An 18,339-nucleotide genomic window follows, 5' to 3' on the forward strand; every position below is an offset into this window, starting at 1 on the left:
CATGGTCATTGCCACTCACCCCCTCAAATCTACCATTTTGCTTCCTCACCCATCATATTGTGATCCCACTGGACCTGCGATACCACTGGAATGGTAGTTTCGCTGGAATTGATACTCGAGTCGTGAAAGGGCCTGGCGCGAATACCTCGTGTTTGCCACTGTACACCTTTCTCCTTGAGCTCTGGGCTTCAATCAGACAAGCAGCGGCCAACTTTCTTTGTTATACAAAATGACCAACGGCTACTCTTCACCTGAAAAATTATCAAGACACCGACACATCACTGAAACGGATCAAAGGAATGAGTCACTCCTCCAAGGATTTCATTCACAGGCCGGGCCGCCACTGGTAATTACGACTTGGGCAAAAGTGCAGAAACTGATTGAAAATAGCAGGACACAATCTTGGCGATTTACATGACCAAGTAGGTCGGGATGGACCAATACAACAGCTAGCATAGACGCGACCAGCGGGAAACCCCAATCCGCATCATCGCCAAGAGAACTGAATCCATCATCGTACATGAGAGCAATCCGGGGATACAAATGCGTGAGTGTTTATGGATGGCTCCACCTTGATACAAAATCGAAGTCGCCTTCATTTTTTCCATGATCGCTCGTTACCCAAATGTTGCGCTCACTCTTTGCACTGGCCGAGTATATAAGTGGCAAAGGGAGCGGCAACATCATGTGACCCGATATCGGGACCATCTATGACAAGCACGAGGTGACTTGCGAACACAAAAGAGACGGAAAGAAACTACGACGAGAATACTCAGAAATGCTGTACGTGAAGTTATCTGCTCATCTCCTTGCCACGCCGCTCATCGGCACTACCAAGGCATCTGACAGACCAACATCAAAATTCAAATTCCAGGCAACCCAGAGAACTTCACTTTTGTGCGCAATACAAACCACAACCAACTCAAGTCGGGTCAGCTGGGACTATATAAAAAGCACTTCGCACAGATGTAGAAGAAAACAAGGCCTTCATTACAGCTACAAGAACAGTCGGAACGCCGTTTGAATTGATATCAAACCATCACAACCACAGCCACTACAACAAGCAGCCAACCAGCCAAAACATATAAGACAGCCAAGAACTAAGACAGCCAGGCCGAGACAGTCAGGACCGCAAGACAATCAGGACAACAAAGCAACGAAAAGCACACCACAGCCAAGCCATGGGACACGACTCGCCCGACGTCAAGCCTCTCTGGCTCGTCCACCCCCGTCTCGACGCCAGCACCTACCGCGACCGACTCATGGGCAGCGTCGTCGCCTACCCGCACCTTCCCACCGAGCGGCACATCCCGTGCGCGTCGGCGCGGCTGCCGCGGGACATGGTCACGAACCTGGACCCGAAGCCGGTGCGCCTGCGGGACATGGCCTTTTGGCACGCGCGCATCCACGACGCGCACGCCGCGGCCTCGCTCTCCGACGCCCTGCGCTTCTTCGCCGTGCGCGCGCGCGCCAGCCGCGCCGCGCACGTCGCCACCGTCGCCCGCATGTGGCACATGGACGCCCCGGCCGACAAGTTTGCCGCGCTGCTGCGCGACCCGCAGTACCACGCCGAGCTGCTGGCCCTGCTGCGCGCCGCGCCGCACCGCGCCGGCTACTTTGTCACCGATATCGTGACGGCTGCGAATCTGGAAACGAGGCAGGCAACGGCGCACGGCGCCGGCGCGGGTGGCGGGTTCACCGTGCCGGCCGGGGCTGGCGCCGAGGCCAGTTGGCGCCTCGACGCGGAGACGGGCGCCGACGTGACGTACGAGGACGAAATGATTGTCTTTGTGGGGTACAGGCTCGTCAGGCTCGAGAAGCTGACGGGCGCGCGCGCGAGGCTGCGCGCGATGCTGCGAGGACCCAGGTTTGCGTTTGCGGTGCAGCATGCCGCCGACTACTGGCCGGCGATCAGGGACGGGCCTGTGCCCGGACAGGTCGAGCCGTTTCTCGGCGCTGCGCTGCGGGAGGAGCAGTCGGTGCTGGTGCGGACGGCGAGCAGGCAGTTGGCGGACGAGGCCATTGTCCGGGAGCTCACGTTTGATATCGAGGTTGTGGGGTGAGATGGCATCCGGGACGACAACATTTTTCTTGCGTCATCTTTTTCCTCCCAGCAAAGATTGTTTACCGAGCTGCCTGCCCTGCCGAAGAGGGTGCGACAGGGAGCCGGCGCGGTTTCGCGAGATCCTTTCTTATTTCAAGTCATGATACGTTTGCTTTATCTTCAACATACCCCTTAGACTACTTAGATTACTTAGATTATTTGGATTACTTATATTCCTTAGAACACTTAGATCATTTTGATTTGTCATATTCATTATATATATATTATATTTGTTGAGTCGGCCATTTATTGGGTGCTGTTAAAATCTTGCCATACCCTACACTACCCGCAGCACCACCGACTCGATGAATGACGACGTCGCTATTCGTGAGCCAACTATTGGCGCAGAGGGCCTGGCTACCTGAATTGAATGATGTTTTTGGCAGCTAGCGTTTGCATAGTCTTTACCTTCCGAGTCTCTTTGTCACATTTGTTGCAATGCCCCTCCGAGATTAGGCTGCCATGCAGCGTCACAGATCTAATTTCATATATGTATATGTACAAATTTGATTGCTCATCCCATCCGTGTGCAATCTTGCGGAACAAGGGACTGATGCAATGAAACGCCCGCCATCCCTCCGAAACGCCGTCAAAAAACAAGGGGAGGTTCCAGTTCGCCGAATGGTCGGAAGACTAGACCCCCCGAGGCAAAACAGCACAGGTTATATGTATACAAAAAAGGGGCCGGGCCCAGTACCAGCCACGATGTTGTAGCTAATCACCAGCTACAACAAGTCGTCCATTCTCCCAACTTGCTCACGACTCCTTGACATCCACTGGGCGCTCCGTAGCAGCCGGCGGTGGGGGGGCCGGCGGCAGCGGGGCCGGGTACGCCTTGGCCGCGTCGACAATGAGCTGATCGTCGATGCGGGCGGTAATATTGGGCCCGGCCTCGACGCGCTTCCAGGTGCGGATGCGGGCGGCGTTGACGTCGATCTCGTAGAGGCGGACACGGCGGAGATAGCCGCCGTAGCCCGCGTAGCCACCAAAGCCGACGCCGCCGGCGTAGCACATCCAGAGGGCTGGATCGCGGCGCTCGCCCTGCGTGGAGAGGATGCAGTAGTCGTTACAGTGGTCACTACGGCGTGTTAGCGGAGGGGAACCGGAAGAGCAAGGAAGGAGTACGTACTGGCCGGCGCTGACCATGAGGATGCCCTTGTCGACGAGGGCGTCGCGAAAGCCTGGGTTATACAAGGGTGCGGTGACACCCTCGAGCCACTGCCCAACCCATGTCTGGTTAAAGTCGGCATACTCGGTAATCGGGATATGGATAAAGGCAATGTCCATGTGCTGGTGCGTGTACTCGGCGTGCGGGCGGACCAGCCGGTCGGCCGTCTTGTTGAACCACGCCAGCTGGCTGGGCTTGACCCAGTCATAGCCGGGGTACTGCCGCTCGTTGGGCGAGTAGGAATGAGTGTCGAAGAAGTAAATGGTTATGGCGGAGTGGTCGGAGCCACTGCGGCCGAGCACCTCGACGTAGTAGTTGCCGACGCCGTCGACTTCGGCCGGGCCGGCGGTGGCGAGCGAGTACGGGAGGGACTCCATGAGGGCCATTTGAGCCTCGCGACCCATGGCTTGCGCGTCATCATGGTTGCCAAAGATGGCGGCGTAGGGGAGCTTGCGCTCCTTGAGCTTAAGCGCAATCTTGAAAATGGCCTGCAAGTTTGTTTAGTAGGTGTCGATGTGTGCGGGCATGGGTAGGCACTTACGGACTGCGGATCGGGCGCCGTTTCGCCATTGACCTGATCGCCGCTGAGGACGACAAAATCCGGCTTTTCCTCATCAATCATCTTGTCGACAAACTCGAGCGTGCGGGGGTCCGCCTCGCACTTTTCGCCCTTTGCGAGCGGTGGGAAGACGTCGCGGCAGGCACCGACGCCGGTGCTCAAGTGGAGGTCGGCAATCTGTAGAATCTTAAACTTGCCGCTGTCTGGGATGCGCGGCGTGGGTTTCTTGCGCTCGGCGGGCGCGCCGCGGCGGACGGTGACGTGCGCCGAGTGAAAGGTGCCGCTGGGGTCAATCTGGAGGGGCGTGCCGCGAATGGCCCAGCCATCGCGAGCCTCGACGGCGTCGTCGCCAAAAAGCACGTCGACATTGGTGACGGCCTCGTCCGAGTCGCTGGCCACTTTTTGGGACGAGCGCTTGACCCAGAGGCCGCCGGGGCGGGACTCCCAGGCCGCGTGGGCGTCGGGTTTGGCGTCTTCCGGCTTGCGCGGGCCGACTTTGAGATCGATGACAACGGAATCCTTGTCGGTAAGCTCGGCCTCGTGCTTGCGGCTGACAAAGAGGTATGCGCGGGTCGTCCAGGCGCGGCCGAGGAAGAGCTCCTTGTCGATGCGGTGCCACTTGTTGGGGTCAAGGTCACACTTGGAGAGCGGGTTGACAGTCGAGCAGGTGACGAGTGTCACATCGGTGACGACGTGGCCGGGGTGGTGTGTTGGTAGGTAGTTGTGCAGCGATGTGGGCAGGACTCGGTAGCTTCGGTCGAGGAAGAGCACCACCAGGACGGTGAAAACGGCCGCCGCCGTTAGCTGTATCAAGTTGCGAACCTGTTTCGGGGGAGAGTCAGTGGCGGTTTGGAGAGGGGGTCGGCACGCAGCAGGCAGAGCTCACGATTCGTCGCGTCATGTTGTGATTATGTTGTCAAGGATTTTCAAGGAATAAGAAGAAAGGCCCCGGCGAGGGCAATGTATTGCTGCAAGATGCCGTCAACGGCGGCGTTCTCGTGCGGTTGGACTGTACGCTACGTCCAATGTCAGCTATCGCATCGTGGTAGTGACGTCGGTCTGGCAGAGCGAAAGAGTTGTGCGAGCGAGAACAGCGGATTGATGGCAATGCGAAGTACTTGGACAAACTATTGCGGCGATGGAGAGATGCGATGTTGGAAAAGGGGTGCACGTCAGGGTTTGGATGTTGCAGTTGAACGGCACCGTCGGGTGACCGCAAGTGCAAGTCTCCTGGGAAAAAAGTAGCTTGCTCCATCAGGCCAGATTCGACCCACGGTGGAGTGCGTAGACGGTAGACGGCCCCCTATGGAGGGGAAGGCGGGATTGATATTGGAGGTGAAGTGTCGTATTTGGAGGGGATGGATAAATATAGAATGCTTTCGTGCTCGAATATTACTGAAATTGTATGTATTTATTTATAGTTGCGGAAGCGGGAATAGTTGTCGCGTACTCTGTACACTCGGCTTGTCGGCCCATGAACACGACGCCTATTGAGCGGCAGATACCGGCAGTCAGATGTCACCTTGATATTGCACCGAAAACGTTGACCGTTATAAATCAATCTGACAATATAAACCTCCCTTTTTCACTTATACTTTTTGGATCAGCTTCCCTAGTTATCTGGCTGCCCTGCCCGTTGTCGATAAAAGTACTTGTCATTCAGCCAATTCGAGGTGTGACGCGATGTACTGCGTACAGGTGTAATTGCGGATACGTCTCGAGCATGCCTTAGTACTAAGGAGGTACTTCCAGGAGGTACTTCCAGAGCACCCAGAGCACAGGTAATACTAAAACGCGGCACGCACTCGCTGTGAGCCTGCAAATGCGCCGCCAGCCACCCCCTGCTCAGCCAGGAACAGGCGTCGCCAGTTTGCTTGCTGTACGAATGTAGTACCTCTAGAGTCGCTTCACATCAACACGCGCGCGCGCCAACCTTCCTCATCTTCTCAACTCATCACCCAGTTCGCCCACCACCATCCGCATTTGCGCGTTACCCACGCTACCATTCATTGAGGCGCATACACACAACTGTCAATTATCCAGTCTCATCGTACCGCTCGCGAGTGCGCGCAATCACCGCGCCCCTCTCCACCAACCCGCGACCTGCACTCCTTTGTCTCGCAACCCAACACTCTCCTCGCCCATTCACAGTCCTATCGACAATCGTCCGCACAATGGCCGACTACGCTTCGATGAAGGTGCCGGAGCTGAAGAAGCTCTTGGCTGAGCGCAAGCTGCCCGTCACGGGCAACAAGGCCGATCTGATTGCTCGCCTCACAGAGGAAGACGCCAAGCCCGCCGCCGACGCCGAGGCCAAACCTGGTACGTTGGCTCGCGATATCCGCCGAGACGAGGGATACAAACCGACGACCATGTTTCTGCACCGTCGTCCTGCCATTCTACAACGCGATTGTGCCGTAAATGGTGACTTTGGACACTGGAACTGACATGTCAACACAGCTGGCAAAGACGACGAGATTACATACAGCGACGACGAAGGCGCGAAACCCGCCGCTCCCGCCGCTCCTGCCGCTGCCACGGAGGCTGTACCCGCTGCTTCTGCTGCGCCCAATGATGCTGCCGCCGATGCCGCCGCGCCTACCAAGGGCGACGCCGCCCCCGCTGCCGCCGAGCCGGAGCCCGCCGAGCCTGTCGCGCCCCCTCCATCCTTCGCCATGGGCCTCTCCTCGACGACCGCGGGTGAAGAAGCCAAGAAGCGCGCCGATCGCGCGAAGCGATTCGGCCTCGACGAGGATAATGAAGATGCCAAGAAGCGCGTCGAGCGCACCCAGCGCTTCGGCCTCGAGGACAAGGACGTCTCCGGCCTTGACGCGGCCCTGCCCGAGCGTAACTTGAAGCGCGGCCGCGGCCAGCACCAGGACGGCCAGCGTCCCGGAAAGCGCCAAAGCACAGACCGCAGAGGCAACGACCGCCGCAACGGCGGCCGGAATGATCGCCAGGGCGGCGGCGGTAACACCCAGGCAAGGGGCTCTGGCATTTTGAACAACCCCGCTGAAAGGGCCAAGGCTGAGAAGCGCGCTGCTCGCTTTGCTGCTGCGTAAAGCAACTGTCATGACCGAAAAGAGGGAACTATAAGATTTGAAAAGCGGAAAAAAAAAACGTAAAACTTTGCCAGACATGATTTCGAAATAATAGTTGAAGTGAGTTGAGCGATTTTTGACTTTCATTGCGCATTGTCGCGTACCTGGTCGCATCTGTTCTTGATGTCCAAAGATTCATACTGTCGTTGAGACTGAGCTACACTAGAACATCGTTGCCCAAAAGATGCTCAATCCAGAGCGTCATTCAATGACTCGTGGAGGAACTTGTGCAACGACAACATGACTCTGGAATATTGCTCAGGGATACAAAAGCCTCCATCATGGCCCAGACTAGACTGCAAAATTTTCACGAGAACAAAGTACAAGACTCTTGGGCAGACTTGCATGCAATTCCAATAGTACAGTCGTACTGCATGGCTCATTGGTGCCCAACTTTGGCTGTATCGAGGGCCCCGGCATCTCATCTCGGCTGCATGCGGCGTAATATTATAGGAAGAATTTCAATCAACTGCATAGATTGTCTTACCTCTTTGGTATATTTCAATAGTTAATTTGTACCGTGTGTGCCTTTATATTTCATGACACAGAACTTTTGCTGCATGTCCGGCCCCTTACCCACCACACCTCTACGGGCGACCAGGGCCAGGATCGGGGTCAAGATGGAATTGGGTGCGACATGCCACGGACTGCTGTACCAACGCGGCCCAGTTCCCGTCAATAGACACACGTTTACGTTCTACAGACTGCCCGCTTGGGGGTCTGTGTGTGCGATTTTCGGTCCGGCACATGGCTAGAGCAGGCAAGGAGGGAAGGACACGCTTGGCGGGGGGGCATTTTGCTGTTGCGCAGATGTGCTATCCCGGCTCCGATGTGATTCCGGCAACATAGTTAGCGCTCCGGGAGTCAGCTGAAGTCCAACGGCTAGCAAATGAGATGCGGGCGGTACGCGCCGAAGGGAACCTAGACAGGGGCCGGTCCCTGAGCGCCGTATCGAGTTGGCGGCCATCACATTTCTTCCGACGACATGTCAACACACGGCCACAAGAGGAAGTCCCGAGTCTGGGTTGCCTTGGCGAACCATAACGTGTTGCTAGTCATCGTTCATACCGTCTCTATGACGCTGCATGCAAGACTGCTGCTTGATAAGGCTTGCTAGGCAAGTGTGTAGCCGCCTAGGGCCGTCGCGTCAGCGTCGAGGGTTGTGAATGGCGCAGAGGGCAAATGGTCAAGGCTTCCCAGTGGAAATGACGCAGGCGAGATATCGTCCGATAGGGCAATAGACAAGGCCAGCGGCAAGCCCTGCCCATGCTTGCGATGACAGGCTTGGCCAGGTGACCCGTTGTTGACCAAGCACGCAAAGCCCTGGTTTGAAGAAGCATTGTATGAGTGGTTGGAAGTGGAAGACGGCAATAGACGCGAAGGCGTCCTAGCCACCGGGGTGTTTTGAGGGAATCCTGACTCTCGGGTCATGAGGGGAGGGGGGCTCGGCAGCGTTGCAGGCGTCTACGCCTCTCATTTGCATCGTGGGTGAGCCAGCCACAGAAACGTCGAGCCTTCGCCATGTCAGCCAGCGACAGGCAACAGGGGCCATGACAACTGCCCTCTCGCAACAAACTAAGCGAGATGTTGCTCGTGGCACGTGAACCATATCGCACGCACGGGGCCAGAAGGAGGTGTGCAGCAAAATGGTTTGCGGACAATGCTGGCCAGTCAATGTCGGAGGACACTAGAGGCAACCTCTCGGGGTTTTGGCCCAGCAGCCAATAACGTGGCCGGACGGGCAACTTGCCCAGCCATCGTCCCGCAGACGCGCCAACTGATTGGCGCTAACAGGAAGAGGGCAACGTATATTCTGCACGGCGCGATTCGTCAGAAAGAGCGAAGCCGGCTGAGAGGGCAGCGCGCAACCCAGGCGTTCGGGATGGGATGCAGTAGTGAAAAAAAAAAAGATGGGTGTCAAGAACCGGGTTCGCCTTGTCTCGCTTCGGCTTACTCGACTGGTCGGTGAATGGATGAGGTGGGCAAACTGAGGGAGAAAGTCAGACGGACCCCACGGATTGGCCCCAACGAGTGGGCGATATTATGGTGATATGAAGAGCGGTCGGAGACGTCGGGTGACCTCAGGCCCTAGTTAGATAAGTAATACGTACGGTATGGCGGCGCCGGGGCGAGGGTATGCGGCGGAGGGACTTCGTATTTTGGCTCCGTGGGGACGAGCGATCTACGATTTGCCATTGAAAGCATGTCCCCAAGGTCCCCTGATGGGCCTCCGGGTCAATTGCCACCCTCTTTCGTTTCTGGTATCAGTTTGCACTTTGTAATCTGTAGGTAGACATCGACGGATTCTTGCTAGCTCCGGACCAGCCCGCTGTAGCCTTTTCTTCGCCTCCTTGGCCCTCCATGCCACGTCACTAGCCTCACTGGGGCGGCGGTTACTCCAGAACTGTGGCGAAGCACTCCTGACAGCCAGAGTCTCTGACGCAACTCGAGATGGCTTCTGCGTTTGCAAGGCGGCGGCGGCGGGCAGGCTGCCTCTTCATGCCCAACCCAAGCCCCAGATTCGGACTCCGACACCGTGCATCGCAGTCTGCCCCATTCCAGCGTATGCACGTCTTGCGGCATTGCTCATAGTCATATGCAGTGGCCCGCGTTTACCATGTTACTGGGCTGCCACGATGCCAATATACGTATTAACTACATGGGCTAGTCCTGCAGGCTTTTCAGCTTGGCAGGCTGGCTGCAGCAAGAAAATCCCGCCTGGGCAATTGTGTCTAGTTATTGCGAGCACTGCCTTGCAAAAAGCTTTTTTGCTGACTGGCACCTAGTCAATATCATGGTCCGAGAATAGTATCGTCATGACGAGCAACGACGCACTTGCCAACGAAGCTTCCCAAGAGGCAACAACTGACAACGTGGCACTTTTGCCACTGAGTGCGAGGTTGATACAGCTTCGGCAGTCAGTAACGACTTCGTACTCGACGCCCTCGGGTTGCACCCGGGTGTGCGTCTACAACTTGTGCACAGTAGGGAATACGGTCCACGAAGCCCGCAGACAGTTGCCGCTGGTCACCACCAAAGGAATGCGAGCTCTTGCAAACGAGCCATGCGCACGATGCACACGAAATACTTGCATTTTGACTGCAATTCTCCAGAAAACCCTTACAGGGGTCGGAGAGGCCACAACACTGCGCCGCCATTGGACGAATATTGTCCAATCGTACCTCTAGACTGTCCAGACTTTCAACCAATTGCTCGCCTCCATCCAAACTCGAACCAAATGGCGCGAGACTTTCGCGAAAAGGAGACGAGCCCTGCAGTGGATGAGGGTGGGCACAGACTTTTTCATTGTCTAGGCAGGACGGGAGATGCTTCCGGTGCATTGTGCGGCTTGACTTTAGCTTCATGCCAACGCCCACACACGAGATAGGGATGATATCTGACTCTTCCTGATCATATATGACGAGCATTGCAATTCTTTTACGAATCCATTCTCTCCTCTTCGGTACGGTCTGAACGGTGGCGGGGACGAGTAATCTAAAGAGGCCATCGTGCGGGCCATGCAGCTCAAAACTGGAAGCACACGACGATCACTTACATCTCCATTTCCGGTGGATTCTGACCCTGAAGCTGAAGGCCGCTGGACACCAATCGCAGGATGCAGCCAGCCCCCCTCCCTGTCCCGTCAAACGGCCGGCCTGTGGGATAACTAACTTTGCAGCCGTGTTGCGCTAAACAGCCTAGTAACAGGGCACAGCATATCTCGAGGCTCCTTGCAATTACGGACCAAGATGGGCTTGCGTAGCACGACCTGTGCTCGATTGTTCGATTATTACACAAATCACCCGATTTATCGACAAAACCGCGCCGGTCGGCGCCATGACAGATTCAAGGGCTCTTGGTTTCTGTTAGTGTTTGCACTAACAACTCTGATGGGCAAGTCGGCAACCGAGGTGGTACAACTTGAAAGGCATTGTGTGTGTGTGTGCTTGGCACAACCACACCACCCCAACGAGTTTGCGCGCGCAACGGTTGGCGGGCGGCGCATTTTGTGGCGGGCGCCATTTTCCTAGTTGACTGCCAACTGCGCCATTCCCCAGTTCGTTTCCCAGATCGTCCTGTCGGAGGCGAATCAGTGAGACAGGCAGAGCTGCATGTCCTAGACACGCAGCCTGTTAAACCGTTTGGCAGCATCCACCTCGGACGGGTGTCGAAAATCCCACGCATCACTTGCAATGCAAAGGAGGTGCTTTTGAAGGCCATATACTAGGAGAGATGAGAGGCTCTTGCTTTCCCGAGGGACTCGAGCAAGTTTCCAGGCCAATGGTGCCAGAAGACCATTAGCGCTCTGGGTTCCTGTTTTAGCGTCCAGCTAACAGCATCACCCCTCGGTTTCTTGAAGACTTTGGAGCCGATATCCACACGACGATAACCATCTACTGGCCACAACCCACGCGCCATGGACCATGGCACCACCACACAGCACCACCACCAGGGTGTTTTAGCACGCTTCTGTTACAGACCCTACTGGACTAAGTTCTGGGCCAGCGCGCCGGGCCATTCCTTCCCTGCCGTGTGCCAGGGACCACAAACAGCCGCCGTGGGTATTTGGAGCAGAATATATGGGAGAGGCTGACCGGTTGCAACTCGTCGCTCCAAGGCCCACCGTTGTGCTCCGTACGCCGCACTCAGTTGGTGGTCGCGCGCTCAGCATCAAGACAGACAAGCAGACAATGGCCCGCTCTCTCCATGGCGCGCAGGGGGGGGGGGGGTACCATTTCGATGCCCAATTACAGCGCCATCCCGGCACCGTCGCCCTCCCATAGGACAAGTTGCGCATGCAGGCTATAGGACAGTATTCCACTTGCATCACGGCGCAGTTCGCCAGTCAGGTGTGTTGCCTTGGGGGGAACGAAGGCCCGCCCGTCCACCCAACAAGATTTCTGTCGGTTGTGGCATACTATGCCCAAGTTGGCACTTTGTCCTTTGGCGTTCGGCGTCTCCAGCCATAGAGGGGTGCGCTCTCTGCCTGGGGATATGCGGCCAGGGTTGGCGGCCTTGTTGGAGGAGCGAAAATAGCGAAAATAGAGCCAAGCTCTGCACGCCTCTAAACTTTGCGTGCAAGTGCCGCCACCAGATCCCAGAACTGGCTGGTCATCCACGCCTCTGCCTCGCTCGCCTTTTGCCCACATCACTGTTTATCTTGCAGGCTCGTTGCTCGTCTAAATACCATGGCTATTCCGGTTGCCACACCACCCTGATATCTCGTTGTCATCTCTTTTTCTCTTCTCATCTATTGTTCTCTTGACTTTGGCGCTTATCTTATTCGACCTGAGCACGGCCAGACACAGTTTGCGTGTGCTACTCGACAACTTGAATACTTCCCTTTACGTCTTATACACGTCATTAATATCCTCGCCCTTTCACACCATCAGTCGCCATACCCTTGTTTTTCTCTTCGACTCTTCGACAGCAAAGAGCATTCTTTACCAGTCCCTGGCCCCCGTCCGCTTACCCGCACACTGTCGATTTTCGCTCCCCACCACCACTACCTCGCGCCGATTCCCCCTCCACCTGGGACCACCACTTTATTCGTATTTACCATTTGGTGTGCCGGTTCATTTCAAATCAACTCGTCCTTTTTAGCCTCTCACAACATACTGTGCCTGCAACATACCCCTTGAAGAGCCACTGGCGGCCTTCTACGACACTTGTACCCCCACGTGAGTACCGACATCTCACGGCCTACTCACCATTTCTGCAACGGTAGTTGGCCAACAAGAACATCAAGGACCAACTCTTCGAAAGGGAACCCTTTTTCTCGCCAGCCATTGAAGAGTAACAGCTAAAAATAGCTTCACATCACATTTTCGACTGTGCAGTGATACAGCGTTGTAAAGCAGGCTGTCACCTACTATGAGTCAAATTTGCTAGAAATCCCCTGCTGGATGCACCGCCCCCATGGCATCCCTCAAGCGAGAGTTTGGGGGATACGGCCTACCTGCAAACCCATCCGATGGCGTTCGATCACGGAGGCTGCAGGCTCCCGCTGCAGGAGGTCTACCCCGACCCGTCAACTCAAATGCAGCCCGGGAAGCAGTTTCGACAAAGCCAGAACTACCCAAGCAACATCATTCCAGAATACCAAGTAGGTCGATACGCGCACCAGGCAGATCTGAATCGGGACTGCCAGTCCCAACCTCGCCCCCGCAGAACCATGAGCCTAGGCGAATGCCCTCCATCAGCGTTTCTGGTTCCTCATCCTCGCGAAGTCGTACGCAAGGCAGCCTTGATTCGTCCTCTTCAGGCGTCTCTTATGAAAGCAGCTTGAAAAGTGCTGGAGAGCTATCAACGAGGCGAAGGTCAATCACGTCTCGCAACGCAATAGTTCCCGACGAAGGCCGTCGGGTTTCGGCATCGCCCAAAAGACAATCGATGGCATCGATTGATGAAGCGCTTGATATTTATCTTGACATTGGTACAAAGTCGGCAAAGCCAGACGCAGCTGTCACGAAGAAGTCGCCAGACTTGAGTTTTCCGGCTCCAAAAGCCCCATTCCTCTATCCTGAGCTGGATCGTTATCGCAACCATGAACAGCAATCCTCACTCGGGGGCCGCAAGGCTTCCACAGATGGTCTGTACAAACTGTCGACCCATGACCTACCACCTCCGACTCCTTCTAGCGCAGTCTTCTCGGGAAGCAGTTCGCAGTTGAGTATGACCAGTGCCAGTCCGTCAACGAAATTCTCGGCCTCTCCTGGACCCGGTCCCTACAGCCGCGACACGACACCAACCTCAATCTCGTCCCAATCGCCCGGTTTGATCGCACCAAGCCGCCCCAGCTACTACACAAAGCCAAAGCAAACAAGCCCAGCGTTTTCTAGACCCCCCGTTACCCGTCGACGGGCTGGTAGCATCTCTCAGGACACAGATTTGCTAGCTACCGACCCTCGGGGGCTAGATGCTGTCCGGGAATCGGTTACTTCCTCGTCATCAAGCTCAACAGTCAGGGAGGGCGGTCGAAGCACACCAAAAAAGCGTCCAGGCAAGCTTGGAACAGCCCCTCCTAACCCGCCACCAAGAAAATCATCCCAAAAATTCCAGAGGGCCAGGGAAGACTCCACGACGGATGAAGAAAGGGTACCCGACATCAACATCAGAGGAAGAGCTGCAACCTCTTCCCCGCAACGCCCGCCAATACCACTTCGCCCCAGTCGCAGAGGAACACCAGACCTGAAATCGCAATTGTTCGACCCCATCCCAGTCATTCAGAGCAACCTACGGGGTAGCAGACCCAGCTTGGGTGACGGAAGGGGCAGTGCATCTACGAGCCACTCTCGCAAATCATCCTCCCCTACCAAGCCCGCAAAGAATTCATCGATATCTCACCTTCCAGTTGATTTGGGCAGCGTCCTAGCATCAAAGGAAACCACGACATTGTCCAGGCCACAAACAGCCAAGTCCACTTCGAGCGCCAAATCCTCGTCAACTAGCCGCTTCAACTTCTTTGGGCGCCGGAAAACAAGCGAAGATCAAACAGACAAGAAAGAATCACAAAAGCTTGCGAGAAAAGGCCCAGTGGCCGGCACAGGCCACGAGGGCTATGGCAAGATTGGGGCTGTACGTCGCCGGAGTGGTGGCGCAAGTCACACTTACAACTACTCCGGGCCACAAGTCTCGCAAGAAACAAACCCAAGTGACGACGACTTATTCTTTGCTGAACGCATGAATCCAGTCATTATTTCGGGCGGTGGAGTGGTAGACAGGAACAAAAGCTTCGACTCGTTGCCGACGGACAACAATACTGGTCAACCGTTACGCAAGGAGAGCACCGAGCAATCAACTAAACTTCAACCCTCTCTGCTGCCATACAGGGAACGGCGTTTCTACAACAGCAGCGACTCGGAGGATGGAACCGAACGACCGACCCTGGCTCTTCGACGCTCTGTCCAGAGATTACAAATTGCGCCCGATAGTCCCCTCCGTCTCCCGCAACCGATCAATACATCAGGTGCATCGGCATCGCCGCTTACAAGCTTCGATACAAGCATTCTGTCGGATGACTCTCATCTGGAGCTTCACAGAGATGTCTCCCAAGGCTCTGCCATTTCGCAACTGGTTCCTCGCAAGTTACAGAAGAAGCAACGATCTCCGCGAAAGTGGAATTTCTTCGGACGGAGTAAGAATATCCCTGAACCTGACAGGGTCTCGAGCGCTACTGTTGCTGCAACCGTAACAACAGTGGAAGTCGACAAGCGCACCGTGCCCTTTTATGCGATCATAGACCCTTCTGAACATGGAGATGCCGAAGATTTCAAAGTTCATGACGTTTTGTATGCTGCGAATGTTTTACCACAGCACATGACGTCCACATCCTTCGAGATTCAGCGACCATCGCCCGTTCTTGACAGCGCCATGACTGCCAGCGCATCGACACCTGCCCTGAATGAGCAGGTCGTACCGAAAGCAACTCGCCGGCCGAGTCGACTACAGCAAGTTGGGCGCATTCCTAAAGTTGCTTCTCGCTTTCACAACCCTACTTCTCCTAGAAGTTTTTCCCGGCCCTTCGGAACAAGTATGCAGCAGCAGACTGGCTCCCCAGATCTAAGTGAACCTGAGAGAAGCACCCACGGCCCTAATCCGCTGTTTTCAATGGCAGCTTCCGGACTGTCTCCAGATCAGTCGACGCTCGGAAGTACAACTACGCAGACTGTCTCGCAGGAGTCTCGCAACAGTGGCATCATTGAAGACACACCGCCGACGGAGTTTTTGTCGTTTTCGCCGAGGAAGTTCTCTGTCGGGACAGCCTGCACAAGCTCTAGTTCATCCGGCTTCTGTTATGCTGGAGCTACAGCCATTATCCCCAAGCCAGAGGACCCCCCGGCTGAAGATGAAATCTGGGACGAATACAATGACTTACTGGGAGACGATGCGGAGCGTCTGAGGCGATCTACAACGTCTTCCAAGGGGACACCATTTTACCTTGAAAACTACCAGAATAGGCTTGGCAAACAACTCAACCTGGAATCCCCGGTAGTCGCTGAGAGAAAGGTTTCTATGCTCTCTGAACTGTCGCGATCAAGCTACTGCAGCGCCGACATGACAGAAAGACTCAAGGCAGCATTTCAACCACACCAATCTTCCCTAGGTACCGGTGACGAAAGCATTTGGATGAAGCGAAAGAGCGCCGAAACAGCTGGATCGCGACGTCACAGCTCTGTTTCCTCCAAGACTCGGTTTTCCGGTAGCAGCTCCAGTTCTTTCGACTACAGTTCGCCCTTGGCACAAGTCAACCTCCGCGTTGGCTCTATGACTGTCAGCAAGTGGCTTACATTTGGACACGTTTTGTTCAGCGACATCCGTCACGAGCTCATCGCAGACAAGTCCGACCCTTCTTCTCCCGCCTCTCGCCACTCCATCTTGGTCATTGATGGACTTGGGAACGACGACTGGTCCTTTTACGTTGCTGAGACATACCCCAAGACCAACTTCTACAACCTCTCCCCGCGGGCCCCTCTGGGTGAGAATACCAAAAAGACTGACTCGAACGCTCTCCTAAGTCCGCCCAATCATCACCAAGTCCAGTACATTGATCACCTTGGCAAGTTTCCCTTTGCTCCCCAGAGCTTTGACTCGGTCGTGTACCGCTTCCCGGTCGCGGCGCCCGAGTCGCACTACCGCAACATCATTGCCGAGTCTCGTCGCGTGTTAAAGTCGGGCGGGTACCTAGAGCTTGCGATTCTCGACCTCGACCTGAACAACATGGGCAATCGAGGCCGTCGCACCATGCGTCACCTGAAGGAGATGATTCACGAGCAGTCGCCTGGTACGAGCCTCGCGTCGGCTGCCGACATTCTCGTCAAGTTGCTCGGCCGGGGCGGCTTCTCGAGTATCCGGGCCGCCAAGGTCGGCGTGCCCGTGGCGAGCTCCATAGTTCAGCCACGGAGCAGCGGTGGCGGCTCCTCAGGCAAGAAACCGGCGCAGGCGCCGGCAAGCCTCTCGGACATGATGAAGGAGAATGGCCCGGCCGCGGATGCCAACATTACGAAGATGGTGACGCGCGTGGGCCGCTGGTGGTACACGCGCTGCTACGAGAATGCAGCGGGCGGCGCCAGGGATGGGCGCAAGAGCATCTGGGACGACAAAGCGCTCTTGAATGAGTGCCAGGAGCTGGGCACCAGCCTGAAGCTGACAGTCTGCTGCGCTCGTGCCCCGGACCGAGTGACCAGCCTGTAGGCGCACGGTTTCCGGCTCTTTTTTCCTTATTTTCTTTATTTCCCGTCTTGCTCTTCTTTAGAGATGTGTCGCAAGAAAGCGCAAGCTTTGCCATTGAATTTCTCAATGGTGGCGACATTCTGTTGTTACAACACACACCAAAAAAGACTTGGCAAGAATAGGTCTGCCAACTTACACGCTCAGTGCGAAAAGGGCTCGCGCCCGAATTCAGAATGCCCGTTGCTGGGCATTCATTTCTTTTTAACCCCTATCAAACTGCATGGTCCAGTTTCATTCATCCGATGGGCTGCCGAGACTTTGGCGCTTGCAATCCGACTGTCTTGTTGGACTGCGCGCGAGGGCTTAGCAGTGCTGGACATTGCAGACGCTCCCCTCAGCACCTAGCTTCATCTTTTTGCCCTCTCCCCTTGTTTTGTTTACATGTTCCTCGTTTTCCTTTATGGCATATTGTTTTTTGCCAGTGGGCTTATATACATGGAAGGCCTTACGTCGTTATGATGGCATGAAAGCGGCTTAAAAAAAAGGCAGTTCTGCGGACGATTTGGGTTGTTTGTGCGTATATGCATTTAGATACCCCCATCACATTGGATAGCATTGGCGTAATTAGCAGGCAGTTTAATTATAATTGATATTACGTTTGTTGTTCCACCTGGTCGTACAATATCGCAAAACGTGCTTGTCAATCTAGTATACAAAATGGAGTACATATATAGTACAAAGCAAACCCAAGACGTAGTGCTTGCTATTATGGTTCTGGTTCCGTTTCAGGCTTTGCAGTCGGTTGCCGATTCGTTCCAGCAGGCCACTTGCGATACACGGCAACGAAGCCACCGCCAGCGACACGGCCGCCGACCTTGGGCCGCATGACGACAACGGGTTCCGACTCGGTCGGGCATTCGTCCTCGACCCCGTCCTCCAACCCCTCTTCCATCGGCGGCACCGGCTTGGGCTTGACAATCTTGACGTCCCAGTGACGCCCACCACACCCGCCGTCCCGGACCCCGTCGGCCGTCGACGTCGTCGGCAGCTCCAGCACCTTTTCCAGCTGCAGCGGGAGCTGGCGCTCCAGCGCCCAGGCCTGGAACTCGGCGACCTGGCTGACCGAGGGGTTGAAGACGACGAGCACGCCATTGGGGTGCAGCGCGCGCACGAGCGCGTCGGCGTGCGCGTGCGCGGCCGGCAAGTCGAGCACGGCGCGCGCAAACACGGGAGC

At 55.8% G+C, this 18,339-nt stretch overlaps 4 protein-coding genes across 4 annotated transcripts; 3 read left to right on the forward strand and 1 right to left on the reverse strand.

The window, feature by feature from the left end:
* Positions 1 to 1,181: 1,181 nt before the first annotated feature.
* CCM_09147 (uncharacterized protein) lies at positions 1,182 to 2,063 on the forward strand (the record flags this gene model as incomplete). The annotated part of the gene is made up of 1 exon (XM_006674281.1): positions 1,182 to 2,063. One exon carries the CDS (start codon positions 1,182 to 1,184, stop codon positions 2,061 to 2,063), a length of 882 nt encoding a protein of 293 aa, XP_006674344.1.
* Positions 2,064 to 2,860: 797 nt separating this feature from the next.
* Positions 2,861 to 4,732, reverse strand: CCM_09148 (phosphoesterase, putative; the record flags this gene model as incomplete). The annotated part of the gene is made up of 4 exons (XM_006674282.1): positions 2,861 to 3,182; positions 3,234 to 3,760; positions 3,814 to 4,653; positions 4,718 to 4,732. The coding sequence occupies 4 exons, from the start codon at positions 4,730 to 4,732 to the stop codon at positions 2,861 to 2,863; spliced, it is 1,704 nt and encodes a 567-aa protein (XP_006674345.1).
* Positions 4,733 to 6,005: 1,273 nt separating this feature from the next.
* CCM_09149 (DNA-binding SAP) lies at positions 6,006 to 6,893 on the forward strand (the record flags this gene model as incomplete). Its single annotated transcript, XM_006674283.1, has 2 exons — positions 6,006 to 6,255; positions 6,292 to 6,893. The coding sequence occupies 2 exons, from the start codon at positions 6,006 to 6,008 to the stop codon at positions 6,891 to 6,893; spliced, it is 852 nt and encodes a 283-aa protein (XP_006674346.1).
* Positions 6,894 to 12,851: 5,958 nt separating this feature from the next.
* On the forward strand, positions 12,852 to 17,126 carry CCM_09150 (uncharacterized protein; the record flags this gene model as incomplete). The annotated part of the gene is made up of 1 exon (XM_006674284.1): positions 12,852 to 17,126. The coding sequence occupies one exon, from the start codon at positions 12,852 to 12,854 to the stop codon at positions 17,124 to 17,126; it is 4,275 nt and encodes a 1,424-aa protein (XP_006674347.1).
* Between the last annotated feature and the right edge of the window lie 1,213 nt (positions 17,127 to 18,339).

The sequence above is a fragment of the Cordyceps militaris genome (genome assembly GCF_000225605.1).
Source record: "Cordyceps militaris CM01 unplaced genomic scaffold CCM_S00008, whole genome shotgun sequence".
Taxonomy (NCBI): Eukaryota; Fungi; Ascomycota; class Sordariomycetes; order Hypocreales; family Cordycipitaceae; genus Cordyceps; species Cordyceps militaris.